Raw genomic sequence first — 18,217 nt, 5'->3', positions numbered from 1 at the left:
CTCAGCTCCACTGACCACACAGGAGCACTTTGTAGTTCTACAGTTACAGACTGTAGTTCATCTGTTGCTCTGCATACTTTGTATGCCCCTTTCACATGATTCGTCAATGGTCAGGACTCCTGCAGGACAACACCAGGGCATAGAGCACTCCTGCAACACCAGAGCACTCCTGCTGGACACCATACTCCTCGCAGAAAGCAGGAGTCCTTCATCAGTGGACACAGGACACTGCCCAAAGGAAGCTGTCTGGATTTGGTTTGGGGTTTATCTTCAGTCCAGCAGTGACGATGAGGGCTTTAAAAACTCCAGCAGCCCTGCTGTGCCTGATCCACACTAACACCACCGCTATGTCAGTGTCGCTGCAGCACTGAGAATGCTCTGGTGTGGTCCTGCGGGAGCCATGACCGTTGTAGAATCAGGTGAAAGGGGCAAACAAAGTATGCAGAGCAACACATGGACTACAGTCTGTAATTGTAGAACTACAAAGTGCTCCTGTTTGGTCAGTGGAGCTGAGAGAATGGACAGTGAGTGTAGAAAACAATAGGAGGTCATAATGTTCTGATTAGACCTCTGATATGATTATTACTGAAATGAATAAATAAATAGGTTTAATATTTGTCTTCACACAGGTCTTTGTAAGTATTTCATTAGTGTAAATAATCCTCTAAATAATCCGGTGTCGACCCGAGGAGGACGGGTTCCCCCTATGAGTCTTGGTTCCTTCCAAGGTTTCTTCCTCATGAGCTGAGGGAGTTTTTCCTTGCCACTGTCGCCTTTGGCTTGCTCATAGGAGGCTTGGACCCGGACAACTTTCTGTTGGTGAAAAGCACTATAGAAATAACATTTCAGTGATTGATAATTGTAGTATTACATTTATAAGTTTCCTTTCTGAGTTTGTACATTTAGATTTAAATAAGTTTCTTTCAGGTATTTTAATATATAATTAACTCAGTTAAGTTTCCTTTAAAAGTTTTTCATTTAGATTTAGGTTAAGGTTAAGTTCTATTTAATTAAAATTACTTTAGACTTTTATTCTGTCTGGTCTCTCCTTTATTTCTTATGTGTAACACTCTGCCTAATTACCCATGAAATTAAGGCAGAGCCCTGGGTCCCAATGACAAGGGTACTGTACAGTGTATTTTTAAAATTTGTTTTATATAAATGAAGTAGACTTGGGGTGGCACGGTGGCACAGCAGGTAGTGTCGCAGTGTCTGCAGGTTGTGGGTTCGATTCCCGCTCCGGGTGACTGTCTGTGAGAAGTTGGTGTGTTCTCCCCGTGTCCGTGTGGGTTTCCTCCGGGTGCTCCGGTTTCCTCCCACAGTCCAAAAACACACGTTCGTAGGTGGATTGGCGACTCAAAAGTGTCTGTAGGTGTGAGTGTGTGTCTGTGTTGCTCTGTTAAGGACTGGCGCCCCCTCCAGGGTGTATTCCCGCTTTGCGCCCAATGATTCCAGGTGGGCTCTGGACTCACCGCGACTCTGAACTGGATAAGCGGTTACAGATAATGAATGAGTGAATGAATGAAGATTACTGGTTGCTCTTTGTAACATACACTCAATAATCTGCATCATAAACGACTGAGTTGATAGTTGTAACCTAGAAACCCAGCGTTATTTAGCCTCTTATTTCGCTCGTTGGCGTCACTCATTGTTATATCCGTCAATATATCTTAAGTACTACAGGTCCAAAGTCGACAGTCAATGTACCAAATTAAAGCTTAAATCATTTTATATATAATCTCACTCGATAGATAAGTATTTTTGCTGTTATTGGAAATTGTTACGAAAAAATGTTAGTGACAGAACAGATTTTCAGATTTTTCACGGCACCATATTTGAGTAATGTGTACATATCATACACCAATCGAACGGTCAGACTCAGGATCACGAAGATGTACACTAAAATGTAGGACTAAGGAATTAAAGCCAAAAAAACAAGATATTCCAAACTTCCTCATCGATGACAAAACCGCTGCCTCTCGAAGCCTGAAGAGCCCACAAGCGGCTCACACACAAAGTTAGCACAGCAGCGCTTAGCTTAGATAGTCCCCTTCAAAACGAGACTAAATCTGAGTCACAATTCTCCGTCAAACCGTTCGTGAGTAATCCTCATGCTTGTGTCAAGAGTACTGGCCGAAAAAAAAAACTTGAAAACAATAGTACACATTTTCAAAAAATAATTAAAATATGATCCCCGTGGACCCATGTCACTGCAGCGTAGCTTAGGCGCTCAGTTTTCCAACGACATGTCAATCAAATCTGTAGACCAATCAGGGGCAGAGTTATGGCGATGTGCACCCAAGGAGGTGGGACAAACACGCAGCAGGGTTCATGTTTTCAGCGCCTAACAGACCCAGACACCGCGAGAGAGACTCAAACGGTTCTGTTTGACAGCCACAAGCTCCACAAACAATAATCAAGTCAATAAACATGTTTCAAAGCTTAGATGTGTTTTACTAGTTACATTTCCCCCACTGAGGGCATTTAAATGCAGTAGGGGTCTGGGGGAGGTTGCCTTGCTCTACAGCCAATCAGAGTGCAGCTCTCGCCTTTTAACACATCAGTCATTTAAAGGAACACTACCCAGTGAGAAACAAGTGTAAAACATCAGAAATAAACTCAGTACATCAGAATAAAACACACCATAACTAAGGGTTTTTACTGTTTGGTGAGGGGCAAATGGCCACTTGGTGAGGGACAGGAGACGAGTTTCTCATAGAAAGTAAAGAAAAACACTAAGATGTTGACATTAGGTCCAGACAAGATATATACACTGTATTTTTGCAGTAAAAGTAATAATTTTCCTTATGGAGAGCTTGGGGTCTAAAGAGACACTTCGAGAGGCCATCTGTCCACTGTCTGCTCCAGCTGCAATAACTTCAAATCAGTAGGAGGTATCAACACATCTTCCATACCGTGGAAAAACTACACGTTTAGCTTCCTTCCGCGGATATTATCTCTTTATTTTCAGAGTGTCTCAGAAATCTGAAAGACTCACTGAAGATACAATATAACAGACTATTAATATCCTGAAGATGAAGACATTTTACCGTGGAGATTTTTTGTAAAGGCCCTGTGAACAGAGCATGTGATATGACAGAATTTGGAAACATGAACTGTGGGGATACAGTCGTGTGAAAGTTAGGACATCCCATGAAAGCCTTTGTGTTTTTAAACATATTTATATTTGACTTTCATTTGAACAGCACTGAGAGATAGAGCTTATGCAAATAAAATTGAAGAAATTACTTATAAACCTAGGTTGTACAATGTAATTGTCATTGACAGAGAGGATTTGGCAAATTTTTCATGGGCGCAACCCACACACTCAGCTCTACTGCTCCACCCACAAACGCATCATCATCATTTTCTTTTCCACTTCTCCATTTCAGGGTCGCGGTGGCAACAGGGCGAGCAAAGAAGCCCAGACGTCTCTGTCCCTTGCAACATCCACCAATTCCTCCTAGGGGATCCCAAGGCGTTCCCAGGACAGCTGGGAGACATATTATTATCTACCCCGGGGCCTCCTTCCAGTTGGACATGCCTGGTATACCTCCAGTGGGAGGCGTCCAGGAGGCATCCTGATAAAATGCCCAAACCACCTCAAATGACTTCTCTCAATGCGAAGGAGCAGTGACTCTACTCCGAGCTCCTCCCTAGTCACTGAGCTCCTCACCCGATCACGGAGAGTACGCCCAGTGACCCGTCGGAGAAAGCTCATTTCGGCCGCTTGTATCCACTATCTTGTTCTTTCAGTCATTACCCAGAGCTCATGACCATAGGTGAGAGTGGGGATGTAGACTGACCGGTAAATTGAGAGCTTTGTTTTATGGTTCAGCTCTCCTCACCACAACGGTGCGGTACAGTGACTGCATTACTGCAGACACTGCACCTATCCTACGGTCAATCTCACCGTCCCTCTTCCACTCACTTGTGAACAAGAACCCGAGATACTTGAACTCCTTCACTTGGGGCAGGTTCTCACCCCTTACCTGAAGGGAGCATGCCATCTGTTTCCGGGAGATAACCATGGCCTCAGACTTGGAGGTGCTGATCCGCATACCGACCGCTTCACAGTCAGCTGCAAACTGCTCAAGTGAACGCTGGAGGCCTCCGTGCGAAGAAGCCAGAAGAACAACATCGTCAGCAAAAAGCAGAGATGCCGCCTCCTGAGCTCCTCGACGGAAGCCCTCCTGCCCCAGGCTACGCCATGCCACCCTGTCCATGAATATCAGGAACAGGAGTGGAGATAAGGCACAGCCCTGACGGAGTCCAATGCCCACACTGAACAAGCTTGACTTACTACCAAGGATGCAAAAACAACTCACACTCTGAGAGTACAAGGACCGTACGGCTCACCAGAGCGACCCTGGCACCCCATACTCCCGGAGCACCTCCCACAGAATCTCTCGGGGAACATGGTCATATGCCTTCTCCAAATCCACAAAGCATGTGTAGAGTGGAGTAGCAAATTCCCACGCCCTCTCAATCATCTGTGCAAAGGTAAAGAGTAGGTCCATAGTTCCACAGCCAGGACGAAATCCGCATTGTTCCTCCAAAATCCTAGGTTCGACTATCGGACAGATTCTCCTTTCCAGCACCTTGGCATCGACTTTCCCCAGGAGGCTGAGAAGTGTAATGCCACGATAATTGGCACACTTTCTCCGGTCCCCTTTTTTGAAAATAGGAACCACCACCCCGGTTTGCCAATCCAAAGGCACCGTTCCCGAGGTCCATGCAATATTGTATAGGCGTGTCATCCAAGACAGCCCCACAGTATCGAATGCCTTCAGTAACTCTGGGTGAATCTCATCCACGCCTGGAGCTTTGCCACTGCAAAGCTTTTTCACCACCTCAGTGACTTCAGCCAAGGAAATGGAATCTGACCCCCCAGACACTTCTGGCCCTACCTCCTGCACAAGAGGCATATCTCTCGGGTTAAGGAGTTCCTCAAAGTGCTCCTTCCAACGCCCAACAATTCGCTCAGTCGAGTTTAGAGTTTCACCATCCTTACTGAGCACAGCTTGGACAGTGTCCCCCCTCCCTCTCCTGAGCTGACGGAGTGTTTTGCAGAACCTCTTTGAGGCCACCCGGAAGTCATTCTCCATGGCCTCTCCAAACTCCTCCCATGCTCTGGATTTTGTTTCAGAAACTGCCACAGCTGCAGCCTTTTTCGCCTGAATCGGCACCCACTTTTTCACCCATCTGCAGAATCGGAAGTTCCCCGAACTAGCCAATCTCAAAAAGCGTCCTTCTTCCGCTTGACAGCTTCCCTCACCCCCGCTTTCCACCAACGGGTTCTTGGGTTGCCGCCATAACAGGCACCGACAAGCTTTTGACCACAGCTACATGCAGCCGCTTCCACGATGGAGGTCCGGTACAGTGTCCATTCACAGTACAGACTCCATTCCCCCTACCTCCTCCGGAACATGTGAGAAGTTCTCTCGGAGGTGAGAGTTGAAATCCATCCGGACAGAGTCATCTGCCAGCTTTTCCCAGCACACCCTCACTATATGTTTGGGTTTACCAGGTCTGTCCAGCAGCTTTCCCCGCCATCGGATCCAACTCACCACCAGATGGTGATCGGTTGACAGCTCAGCCCCTCCTTACCCGAGTGTCCAAAACATACTGCCTCAGGTCAGAAGACACAACCACAAAGTCAATCATTGAGTGCTCTGGTACCAAGTGCACTTATGAGCAATCTTATGTTCGAACATGGTGTTTGTTATGGACAAACCATGGCTAGCACAGAAGTCCAACAACATCACACCACTCGGGTTTAGATCAGGCAGTCCGTTCCTCCCAATCACTCCTCTCCAGGTTTCCCAGTCATTGCCAACGTGAGCACTGAAGTCCCCCAGTAAAACAATAGAGTCAGTGCATGGAATCCCCTCTAGAACTCCCCTCACTGTCTCCAAGGAGGCCGAATACTCTGAGCTGCTGTTCGGTGCATACGCACACACAACAGTCAAAGTTTTCCTTTCTGCAAGCCGGAGCCGCATTGAGGCGACCCTCTCATTTACTGGGCTAAACTCCAGCTGTACAGGAGCCAGCCGGGGACTTGTGAGTATCCCCACACCCGCCCGGCGCCTCTCACCCTGTGCAACTCCTGAGTAGGAGAGAGACCAACCCCTATCGAGGAGTTTGGTTCCAGAGCCTACACTGTGTGTAGAGGTGAGCCCAACTATATCTAGCTGGTATCTCTCAACCTCACGCACCAGCTCTGGCTCTTTCCCCCCCAGTGAGGTTATGTTCCACGTACCAAGAACCACTGACAAGTTCCACGACGCCAGGGGCCCCTTCGCCCCCGCTCTGTGCCCGATGGGCATAGCACCGCACCCCTACTCTGGATCTTGCGGGTGGTGAGCCCACATGATCCTCCCACGTTTCCGTTTCGGGCTGAGCCTGGCCGGGTTGTGTGGGCTGCCCGGCCACCAGGCGCTCGCCATCGGACAATACCCCCAGGCCTGGCTCCAGGGGTAGGTCCCGGTAACCCTTTCCCGGGCAGGGTACACTGAATTTTAATGGATGTACTCATAGGAATGCTTTTGGATTATGTTTGTCTGGATCTTCACTCCAGACCTGTTCGCCATGGGAGACCCTACTGGGAGCTAACAGCTCCCAACGACATAGCCCTGGAGGTCATGAGACCACACAAGCCCTTCCGCCACGACAAGGCCCTGATCCACAAACACATGTCCCTTACAAATGTGGCACCATTGAAAAGGGAAATTAACAGGTTTTCAATGATATAAGATTTATTGCCAAGAAGCATTGTTACAACAAGTAAATAATCTACAAACACAAATTTCTATATAAATGTTTATAATACTAGAAATAACCAGACATTGTTAATATACACACACAGACATTCAGTGTTTAAACAAACACAACTTTATGAATTAAACTCTGCACTTTGGGATATTATATTTGTACTACACCTTCTGTAAAATCAATTTCAGATTCTTGATAATCTAACATTTAAAAAATAAAAATGCCATAGGACATTTACTTCAAAGTTCATGTTTCCACATATTCTCTCATTATCACATGCTATATTCATAGGACCATGACAAAAATTTCCACAGTAAAATATCTTCATCTTCACGACATTAATAGTCTGTTATATTGTGTCGTCTTTCAGATTTCTGAGACACTTTGAAAATAAAGAGATAATATCCGCGGAAGGAAGCTAAACGTGTATTTTTCCACGGTATGGAGGTTTTGTTTGTATTTTGTAATTTTGTTGTATTTTGTATCTAGCGGCGACAGAATGAAACTAGTGCAGCATTTTAAAGTGAAAGAGAAAATCCAAATGAATCATTTGCTTATCCTTTGTATCCCGGATGTGTATCTGAATTTTTTGTAACTCGTATTTTGGCATCTGAATTTCATCTGTCGAATTTGAGCCACTACGAAATATATTGTTTGATTTTTTTTATCTGAATTTATTAACCTTAAATAATAACAGAGAAAAAAAGAGTCTTGAAAATTCACGGGTTCTATTCAAGAGCAATTATATTCAGATGCATAATTGTGAAGCTAAATATTCAGAGGTGGAAATCTGAAGACTTAAATTCAAAAGCAACAAAATTCAGATGCATAATTTCAGTTAAAAAAAAATAAATACTTCAGTGCTGCAAATTCAAAAGGTGGTAATATTTCAAAGTCTGATGAGACAGATTTGCTTCTATAGTATTCTTTTAAGTGTAAACCTTTAACTTGACTGGGCTTTGGTGGAGCTGCTGTCTTTACAAAAATATTTTTTGTGAACAACTATTTACTGATTATATACAGGTATCTGTAAAATACAAAGTCATAACGTCTGGTAAGAACATAAAACATCAATTCAGTCTGCCATAGATACTGCCGTGTTTAATGCATGAACATTTTAACAGGCTTTTTCAGTAGTCTTACTTTATGTTCATTAATAATCAGGTTTCCTCTGCTGCATAATGCTATTTCCACTGGTGCATCAGTAGCTTTTCAGTGTGATTAATGGAATATTGTAAAGGGGCATTCAATTAAAGTTTTTTCATTATTTTTGTCTTGAAATGACTCTCGCAGTCAGTAACTAAACACACCAGTGGTCATCAACAAGTCAATAGCGATCGACAGGTCGGTCTCCAAGACTGTGATGAATCATCGCGGCTTCAGTTATGGCATTTATAGCGTCATTCTCTATCCGACCGCAGTGGTTCGCTGGCTGGTTGAGCAGGGACATATAAAGTTGCGATCACACTGTGTTTGTGTCTGCGAGTTCTGACACGTGAATTCACACTGTTGGAAAGCAGATTTACAGTGAAAACATTTAAAATTCTGGGTCTGAGCATGTGCAGAGTTGCTGTACTATAGGTAGTAAAACTTTACAAAGCAATTGCAGACACAAGCATCACCACAGCCAATATTCAGCTTTTCATTAAAAGAAGTAAGTTAACAGTTTTATTCTATGTTATGGAGGCTATGGGGACATATACACATTTGATATTTTAAACAGCCTAAGCCTGGCATTTACATTGGTAGAGCTTTCATTTGTTCTGGTTTCAAAAGGTGAACTTAACGTACGTAAAAATGTTGGAGACCACTGCACTACACCCTCTCCCCGCATACACCGTGTGTGTATTCAGTCAAGAAAGCAATACAGACCAATAGCCAACGTTACAACATCAAAAGATGTGGGGGATCAAATCATACACTGACAGGGAGCTCTAAAGCACCACTGGTTAACTTTTTTTCCTCTATCTGTTTTATCATGATAATTAGTTACTTTTAATTATTTTATGTAGGTAACAGTCTATTTCACTATTACTACAGTTGTGTTCAAAATGATTCCAGTCCAATATGACTAACCAGATAATCACTGTTTTTGGTATAAATTATATTACCACATGACAAACAATGTAACAGTTGGTGCAGTAGATTCTTAGAAAAGCAACAGACTCAACATTCGTGATATCATGCTCTTGAGTCTGTGCATTTGCATAATTAATTGAAAGGGGTGTGTTCAAAATAATAGCAGCGTGGAGTTCAATTAGTGAGGTCAATCATTCTGTGAGGAAACAGATGTGAATCAGGTGTCCCTTATTTAAGGGTGAAGCCAGCACATGCTCTACATGCATTTCTCCTTGAAAGCTTGAGAACAATGGGTCGATCGAGACATTGTTCAGAAGAACAGCGAGCTTTGATTTAAAAGTTGATTGGAGAGGGTAAAACTTACAAAGAAGTGCAGACAATAATAGGCTGTTCAGCCAAAATGATCTCCAATGCTTTAAAATGGAGAGGAAAACCAGAGAGACGTGGAAGAAAACGGAAGACTACCATTCGAATGGATCGAAGAATAGTCAGAATGGCAAAGACAATGATCAGCTGAAGGATGATCAAAGACAGTCTCAGGTTACCTGTGAGTACTGTGACAGTTAGAAGACGCCTGTGTGAAGCTAATCTATTAGAAAGAAGTCCCCGCAAAATCCCATCGTTAAAAAAACAACAAAGAAAGACATGTACTGAAGCGGATACAATTTGCCAAAGAACACATCAACTGGCCTAAAGAGAAATGGAGAAACATATTGTAGACTGATGAAATTAAAATTGTTCTTTTTGGGTCCAAGGGCCGCAGACAGTTCGTCAGACGACCCCCAAACTCTGAATTCAAGCCACAGTACCCTCTGAAGACAGTGAAGCATGGTGGTGCAAGCATCATCATATGGGCATGTTTCTCTTACTATGGTGCTGGGCCTATTTACCGCGTACCAGGGATCATGGACCAGTTTGCATATATCAGAATACTTGAGCAGGTCATGTTGCCTTACGCTGAAGAGGAAATGCCCTTGAAATGGCTGTTTCAACAAGACAACGACCCTAAACACACTAGTAAACGAGCAAAATCTTGGTTCCAGTCCAACAAAATTCAGGTTATGGAGCGGCCAGCCCAATCTCCGGACCTTAATCTGATAGAAAACTTGTGGGGTGACATCAAAGATGCAGTTTCTGAGGCAAAACCAAGAAATGCAAATGAATTGTGGGATGTAGTCAAAGCATCCTGGACTGGAATACCAATTGACATGTGCCAGAAGTTGGTTGACTCTATGCAACACAGAAAAACTCTTCATGTGTTGATTTGGAAAACAGTATGCAATGTTCTCAATTCATGGAAATAAAAACTACTATTAAGATTTTGTGCTTAAGTAATGTTTTTGAACACACTGCTATTATTTTGAACACAAATGTACATAAGAAACATTTATCCAGGTAACAAAGGTTTTAATTCAGTATTGTAAAATGACAAACACAAAATATAATAAGAAAAAACAAAACAATTTGGTGTAAGCAATAATTAGCTGCTGGGATGTATACGTCCAAATCTGGGGCAGAGTAGGGGCTCAGCCGAAGATGGCAAATAGGTTCAGAGAGTGTCCTTGGTCTCTAAAGGCAGCTCCATGTGCAGCTTCAGCACAAGGTGTGCACCAAAGTATGGCTCAGAATGTTGGGTTTAGAATGTTTTGGTTCAAAGCTTCGGTCCAGAGCTTCACTTTGTGTTTGGTTTCAAATGTTCAAAGCTCAGTCTTGATCCTGACACGATCAACACAGTTCACCTGAGATTTCTCTCTCAACGTTTCTCTGATTTACTTCAACGATGACCTTCTTCAGACCGACGTTTCTCCAGCCTAGGATTGAGGACCGTCGCTTCATCGAGGGACCGACTGTTTTCTTCAGTCACGGTATGAACAAACTCATTTCTGTTCATGTCGACTGAAATGTTTTGTTAAAACTGAAAAGATAAAAACATCCTTATTACTAGAAACTTAGAAGTAGTTTAACTGTTACACGACGCAGTTTAAGGCCTTAAGTCAACTGAGAAAGATTTAAAGGGTACAACTGTGGTTTTTAAAAAGATGTTATTATTAATGCACAGGTTATGAATAAATATTTAAAAAATAACAAATTTAAGTATCACTGCTTTGTGGCCATTGAGAGCAGTCTGTACTCAAACCTGCTATAACTGTTCCTAGACCTGCCTTCTGCCTCAGCTGGGGTCCACTTTATGGCAGTCCAGCCAGTTTTCCATCGTTATGGCCCGGAGACCCACATCTATCCAGGTTTCCTCCGTCCTGTTGGTGGGTTTCACATCAGTTTTTCACTTCATTTTAATTATATCTGTTACCTGTCTGATCACTAAAGGTTTTATTGCTTATAGTTTATGTATTGTCTATAAATTGTTTATTTTCGACCCAGCCGTAGCACAGAGTCTCTTTGTGGCACCAGCAGATATTCATTTTAACGCCCCAACGTCTGCAGGTACGGAAAGGTGTAACTGAGAGTAACTGTAAGTTTAAACTGTACAAACTGTTTCAGACACACCTCTAGCAGACGAACTGAAAGCTGAGTGAAGCATTCACTGGCTACTTTGAAATTTGCAGGTATGCTCTACACCCCCTGTGCAGCTGGCTGGCTGCCCCTTCAACATCCCTCAGCTGTTAACATCTGGCAGCAGCAGCTCTTCAGCCGGTGTCTCCCCCAGCAGCACTGCAGTCAGCTCTTCAGCGTGGAGACAGGGAGGAAGAGGAACAGGGGGCTCTCTGAGGACGAAGAGGTATTCTCTGTGTTTGAACCCCCTTGCAGGAGACCCCGCCTCAGCTCCTCGGAAGACTCCACCACCTCTGACGCAGCTGTGGATGAGGAGGAAGACCTGCTCCTTCCTGACGAGGTTGTAGAGCTGTTGGATGAGGAACCAGGAATTTGGGAGCTGGCAGAAGAAATCATCAGTCTTCTGGATGAAGTTCCTGGTATCTGGGAAGAGGGCTTCTCTGCAGCTATTTGAATTCTTTCTACATTTTGTAAATATGTAAATATTGTGTAGATTTCTACATTTAGATTTAGTTAAGTTTCCTTTTAAGTAGGTAAGTATGATTGATGAATGTATTCCATTTTACCATCATTGTAATTTTGACACAATGTAAATGGATATTTCAGTAATAATAATTATTCCCTCCTTGTTTCTACACTCACTGTCCATTCTCTCAGCTCCACTGACCACACAGGAGCACTTTGTAGTTCTACAATTACAGACTGTAGTTCACCCGTTACTCTGCATACTTTGTTTGCCCCTTTCACATGATTGTTCAATGGTCAGGACTCCTGCAAGACAACACCAGGGCATAGAGCACTCCTGAAACACCAGAGCACTCCTGCTGGACACCATACTCCTCGCAGAAAGCAGGAGTCCTTCATCAGTGGACACAAGACACTGCCCAAAGGAAGCTGTTTGCGTTTGGTTTGGGGTTTATCTTCAGTCCAGCAGTGACGATGAGGGCTTTAAAAACTCCAGCAGCCCTGCTGTGTCTGATCCACACTAACACCACCGCTATGTCAGTGTCGCTGCAGCACTGAGAATGCTCTGGTGTGGTCCTGCGGGAGCCATGACCGTTGTAGAATCAGGTGATCGGGGCAAACAAAGTATGCAGAGCAACACATGGACTACAGTCTGTAATTGTCGAACTACAAAGTGCTCCTGTGTGGTCAGTGGAGCTGAGAGAATGGACAGTGAGTGTAGAAAAAAACAGGAGGTCATAATGTTCTGATTAGACCTCTGATATGATTATTACTGAAATGAATGAATAAATAGGTTTAATGTTTGTCTTCACACAGGTCTTTGTAAGTATTTCATTAGTGTAAATAATCCTCTAAATAATCCGGTGTCGACCCGAGGAGGACGGGTTCCCCCTATGAGTCTTGGTTCCTTCCAAGGTTTCTTCCTCATGAGCTGAGGGAGTTTTTCCTTGCCACTGTCGCCTTTGGCTTGCTCATAGGAGGCTTGGACCCGGACAACTTTCTGTTGGTGAAAAGCGCTATAGAAATAACATTTCAGTGATTGATAATTGTGGTATTACATTTATAAGTTTCCTTTCTGAGTTTCTGCATTTAGATTTAAATAAGTTTCTTTTAAAGTATTTTAATATATCATTAACTCGGTTAAGTTTCCTTTTAAAGTTTTTCATTTAGATTTAGGTTAAGGTTAAGTTCTATTTAATTAAAATTACTTTAGACTTTTATTCTGTGTGGTCTCTCTTTTATTTCTTATGTGTAACACTCTGCCTAATTACCTATGAAATAAAGGCCCTGGGTCCCAATGACAAGGGTACTGTACAGTGTATTATTAAAATTTGTTTTATATAAATGAAGTAGACTTGGGGCGGCACTGTGGTGCAGCAGGTAGTGTCGCAGTCACACAGCTCCAGGGGCCTGGAGGTTGTGGGTTTGATTCCCGCTCCAGGTGACTGTGAGGAGTTGGTGTGTTCTCCCCATGTCCGTTTCCTCCAGGTGCTCTGGTTTCCTCCCACAGTCCAAAGACACACGTTGGTAGGTGGATTGGCGACTCAAAAGTGTCCTTAGGTGTGAGCGAGTGTGTGTCGGTGTTGCCCTGTGAAGGACTGGCAGGGTGTTCCTGCCTTGCGCCCAATGATTCCAGGTAGGCTCTGGACCCACCACGATAAATGAATTTTTTTTCTTCACAAAACCCAAATAAATTTCAGTTAATCCTAAAGTATATAAATCAAAAAAAAAAAAAAAAAAAAAAATATATATATATATATAGATAGATAGTAGATTAGTCAAATGAGAACACCAAAGCCTCAAAAAACACATTTTTAGCTGTATCAAATTTTACTCTGAAAGTTATATGAATTAGACGTGGATATCAGAGTATTAAATAGAAAAGTAAATATTCACTTGAATGAATACTATTGTCCCAATATCTTAAGGTATTGTATTGTGGCGTGGTGGACGAGGAAGGAGGCTTAGAAGGATTCAGCCTAATGCAGAACGTTCTCTTTCAGTGAATAACGTTAACACGTATTCCACCTGAATAAATACTTCCCTTACACAGACAGAGTGGCTGACAACACCAAACCATTACCACAACACGAAAATGGTAAGTCACATAATTAATCAAATTAACCACATATAACAACAAAAGCTAAAACGACGATGCACAAAACCCACATAAACCACTACATAAACTGAAACACTCAAACAATTATTACAATAAAACACGACTATTTACAACCCGGGTGTTCATGGGTAGTGACGATGTATGTAGCCCACCTAATCCACATAGTGGCCGATGCCACATACCCCCCTCCCCGCCAACACCAAAAGTTCAGCCGTCCCCGGCGACCAAATTACCCACATGGGCCCAAAGCAAAGTAGTGATCGACCGATATATCGACCAATATATGGCATTTTTTATAAAATCGGCATCGCCCAATATATTAGAGCAAGAGGCCAATATTTACACAATGCACACAGGCAATACTGTGGGCAGCTCCATCATTCTGGCTGTTAGAGCGCCCCTTGCGTCCATTTTGCCATCTTACAGACAGACATCATTGAGCACAAGTACAGGAGTACAAGCCTCCAACCTGTAGCTGCATGCCGTCTCAGAATAAATGGTATGAATTATAATCTCTTCTTCAGCTCTCACTATTTGGTACTGGCTGCTCTTTGTAACATAGACTCAATAATCTGCATCATAAACGACTGAGTTGATAGTTGTAACCTAGAAACCCAGCGTTATTTAGCCTCTTATTTCACTCATTGGTGTCACTCATTGTTATATCCGACAATGAGACTAAATCTGAGTCAAGCTTCTCCGTCAAACCATTCGTGAGTAATCCTCATGTTTGTGTCAAGAAAACTTGAAAACAATAGTACACGTTTTCAAAAAATAATTAAAATATGATCCCCGTGGACCCATGTCACTGCAGCGAAGCTTAGGCGCTCAGTTTTCCAACGACATGTCAATCAAATCTGTAGACCAATCAGGGGCAGAGTTATGGCGATGTGCACCCTAGGAGGTGGGACAAACACGCAGCAGGGCTCATGTTTTCAGCGCCTAACAGACCCAGACACCGCGAGAGAGACTCAAACGGTTCTGTTTGACAGCCACAAGCTCCACAAACATCAATCAAGTCAATAAACATGTTTCAAAGCTTAGAAGTCTTTTACTAGTTACATTTCCCCCACTGAGGACATTTAAATGCAGCAGGGGGTGTGGGGGAGGTTGCCTTGCTCTACAGCCAATCAGAGTGCAGCTCTCGCCTTTAAACACATCAGTCATTTAAAGGAACACTACCCAGTGAGAAACAAGTGTAAAACATCAGAAATAAACTCAGTACATCAGAATAAAACACACCATAACTAAGGGTTTTTACTGTTTGGTGAGGGGCAAATGGCCACTTGGTGAGGGACAGGAGACGAGTTTCTCATAGAAAGTAAAGAAAAACACTAAGATGTTGACATTAGTTCTAGACAAGATATATACACTGTATTTTTGCAGTAAAAGTAATCATTTTCCTTATGGAGAGCTTGGGGTCTAAAGAGACACTTCGAGAGGCCATCTGTCCACTGTCTGCTCCAGCTTTAAAAACTTCAAATCAGTAGGAGGTATCAACTCCAAATTTTACCTGATAAAAGTAGACCCCTGGAGACACAATTTTAAAAAGAAAAAAAGGTAATGGGAACTCTTCAGTTTATAGTCACTAATATTTTTTTTTTTCAAATATAAGACAAGTGCTTACATTTCTTGTGGTTTTCATAAGCTTTTGACCACTTCATATATATTTCAGGATCTCTAAATCGTTTCTTTTACAAATTTGAAGGGTTTTCTGTAAAAATAAATCATAATAATGCCTCTAGTTTATTCACTGCCTGAGGAATGGAAATATCGACTTTACATATCGGCCATCGGCCACTACTGCTGTCTAAAAATCGGCATCGGCCATCAAAAGACCCATATCGGCCGATCACTAAAACAAAGTCCCGCATGTGACTCGGAGGCCTCCGCACCCGTTGCGGTCTAGCCAACACAGTCCTGGGAGAAACTGAGGTGGATGGAGGCGCTGGAGAATCCAGATTAGTGCAGAGCCCGAGAGTCTTGGCCTGTAAGGGGCCAAGCGGTTGCGATGCACAACGAGTCGCTGACAGCCCCAGCAAACCCTGTAACCCACCTCTCCCAAACGTGAAAGCACAGAGCAGGGTCCCACCCAGGCCAACTGCAGTTTCGGACACAGTCATTTCTTTCGCTGTGGGTTGTACAACACGTTCGAACCCACAGATAGAGGCTCACCATAGCAGCGCATGTCATACGCTCGCTTCTGTTTTGTTCCCGCCCCGGTCTGGTTCGATCTGGCCAGTTCGTAAACTCCATGCATTTGTGACAATAGTTCAGAAACAAAAACAGGTCAGGGCTCCATGTCCCCACGCTCGTTCAGAGGTGCGCCGAAAACCAAGTCCACTGGTGTCTGTAACTCGCAACTGAACAAGAGCATGAACGGTGTAAATCCAGTAGTTTCCTGAACCGCAGGGTGGCATGCCAACAAAACAATTTGCAAAGGTTTGTCCCAATTATGCTGCTGTCCTTGAGTAATCATGGCCAGTTGTGTTGCCAAAGTCCGGTTAAAAACGTTTGACAAGTCCGTCACTTTGCGGGTGAAGAGGGGTCATCCTGGTCTTATGGATGCCCAACAAGCAGCAAACCTCACTCAAGACCTCAGATTCAAAGTTGCGACCTTGGTCGCTGTGCAGTTCCTCTGGTACCCCGAACCGGCAGAAAAACTCCCTCACAAGCACGCCAGCTGTTGTAACTGCGCTCTGGTCGGGCACAGCATAAGCCTCAGGCCACTTGGTAAAATAATCCATAGCGACAAGCACATAGCGGTTACCCAAGTCGGTCAATGGAAAGGGACCCAGTTTGTCCACAGCCACCCGCTCCATTGGACTGCTGGACTGCAACGGGTGAGGTGGTGCCCGCGCTTGTCTCGATGGTCCTTTCTTTGCCGCACAAACATCGCAAACGTACATGTCCCACGTCTGAGCGGCAGCTGGGAGAGTAGAAACGTTGCCACAAACGCTTTATAGTCTTTATTATTCCAAAATGTCCGGATCTGGGCGAACCGTGAACAGCCCGTAAAATCGTATATCGCAGAGCTCGCAGAACCACAGTTTGTGTAACTTTACGCCCATTAGACGGGTCTTCCCATACAAAACCTCTAAACCAAGTTCACGGCTCTGAACAAGTACACATGAATTGTTACCAATCTGAACAGTGGGCCCACCACACATGTGCGCGCACACACACTCAGCAAATGTAAACGGACAAAAACGTTGCAGGCCTGAATCGTAGCTTGTGTACAGTGAGGCTCAAAACATCAAAAGCCACTTCAGTTGCTTAATGCAACCAAACAACACTTTAGTTGGTGCGCGCTCAGTACTCATGACCTCTCTAGGGACATTTCTGGGTCTCTGGTGCTAGTAGGATGATGTGGAACCAGTCCTAGAGCAGCAAAGGGAAAAACCGAGGCCCATGGAGTGGTGAAAAGTCCGAACAGGTAAATACAGCTCTCAATTTGACATCTCTAGCTCTGTGTAGCTCACTGAGCTCTGGGGAAAAACTATGGAATCAGATTTGTGCCAAAAAGAATCGCACAAACAAATTCATCTCAAACGTAAAACTTAGAATTTTCAAACAAAATATCCAGCTCTGACCATGTGCTCCATGGTTTTAGTTCGTGAGCTATGAGTGGAGCCTTCCCATTGGCTAATGAGTTTTTGAGTGACAACTCAGTGCCCAAGGCATTCGTTGCAGCTCAGTAGTGGAGAGACAGGAAATATTTCAACATTAAAGAGTTAGTAATTTTACACAAACACGAATTCTCTTTGTACTTTACTGTTTAAAAACTATGAAATACCTGCAAACTCTGACAATAAATGTAGATATTGAGGTAATGTTCTGTCTAAATCAAAACATTAAAGATTTTACTGTGAGTATAAACCTGTTTGTCCCTCATTACCAGATACTGATCTGAGGTAAATGCACACCGATGTCTGTTTACTCAGTGTGAAACAGAATAAATGAGCGTTTATTTCTTTATTTGTAAAATATTATTAATGAGTGCTTGATTTTCTTTTCAGAAACCTATCGTGTACTAACACAGAGGGTCTTCCCTTTCCCGTAATCACTGTTAGACGGTTTAAATGCTCAAATGTTCTTTTGAAGATCACAGTTAATCTGTTTTTAACAAATGCCTTATGTGCATTTTGTTACAGGTCTCAGAGAAAAGAGAAACATCACAGACAAGAGTGTTCCTGTTCCTTTAATGACTACAAATTTAATAATGTTGTATCAAACTTCTGCAAATTCCACTGTCATTTTTGGATTTTG

At 43.4% G+C, this 18,217-nt stretch overlaps 1 protein-coding gene across 3 annotated transcripts; it reads left to right on the top strand.

The window, feature by feature from the left end:
* The first annotated feature begins 8,685 nt into the window (after positions 1 to 8,685).
* Positions 8,686 to 12,020, top strand: LOC136667907 (uncharacterized). Of its 3 annotated transcripts, XM_066645067.1 has the most exons (5): positions 8,686 to 8,782; positions 10,648 to 10,718; positions 11,010 to 11,114; positions 11,233 to 11,295; positions 11,418 to 12,020. In XM_066645067.1, the coding sequence occupies exons 3-5, from the start codon at positions 11,042 to 11,044 to the stop codon at positions 11,816 to 11,818; spliced, it is 537 nt and encodes a 178-aa protein (XP_066501164.1). In that variant the 5' UTR covers positions 8,686 to 8,782; positions 10,648 to 10,718; positions 11,010 to 11,041; the 3' UTR covers positions 11,819 to 12,020. The 3 variants fall into 3 exon arrangements, with proteins under 3 accessions (XP_066501164.1, XP_066501162.1, XP_066501163.1); XM_066645065.1 differs by lacking the exon at positions 8,686 to 8,782 and having other exon boundaries at positions 10,267 to 10,718; XM_066645066.1 differs by lacking the exons at positions 8,686 to 8,782; positions 11,233 to 11,295 and having other exon boundaries at positions 10,267 to 10,718.
* Positions 12,021 to 18,217: the final 6,197 nt, after the last annotated feature.

This window comes from Hoplias malabaricus, chromosome 15 (genome assembly GCF_029633855.1).
Source record: "Hoplias malabaricus isolate fHopMal1 chromosome 15, fHopMal1.hap1, whole genome shotgun sequence".
Lineage (NCBI taxonomy): Eukaryota > Metazoa > Chordata > Actinopteri > Characiformes > Erythrinidae > Hoplias > Hoplias malabaricus.
Note: the sequence above shows the minus strand (reverse complement) of the source record. Positions and strands in the feature narration are given on the sequence as shown.

Excerpts from the sequence above, each read along its gene's own strand:
- LOC136667907 (XM_066645065.1), top strand. The coding sequence starts at position 10,634 with ATGACCTTCTTCAGACCGACGTTTCTCCAGCCTAGGATTGAGGACCGT. Across the intron at positions 11,115-11,232 it reads AGGTTTCCTCCGTCCTGTTG|CCGTAGCACAGAGTCTCTTT; the intron begins GTGGGTTTCACA and ends TTTTCGACCCAG. Across the intron at positions 11,296-11,417 it reads TAACGCCCCAACGTCTGCAG|GTATGCTCTACACCCCCTGT; the intron begins GTACGGAAAGGT and ends TGAAATTTGCAG.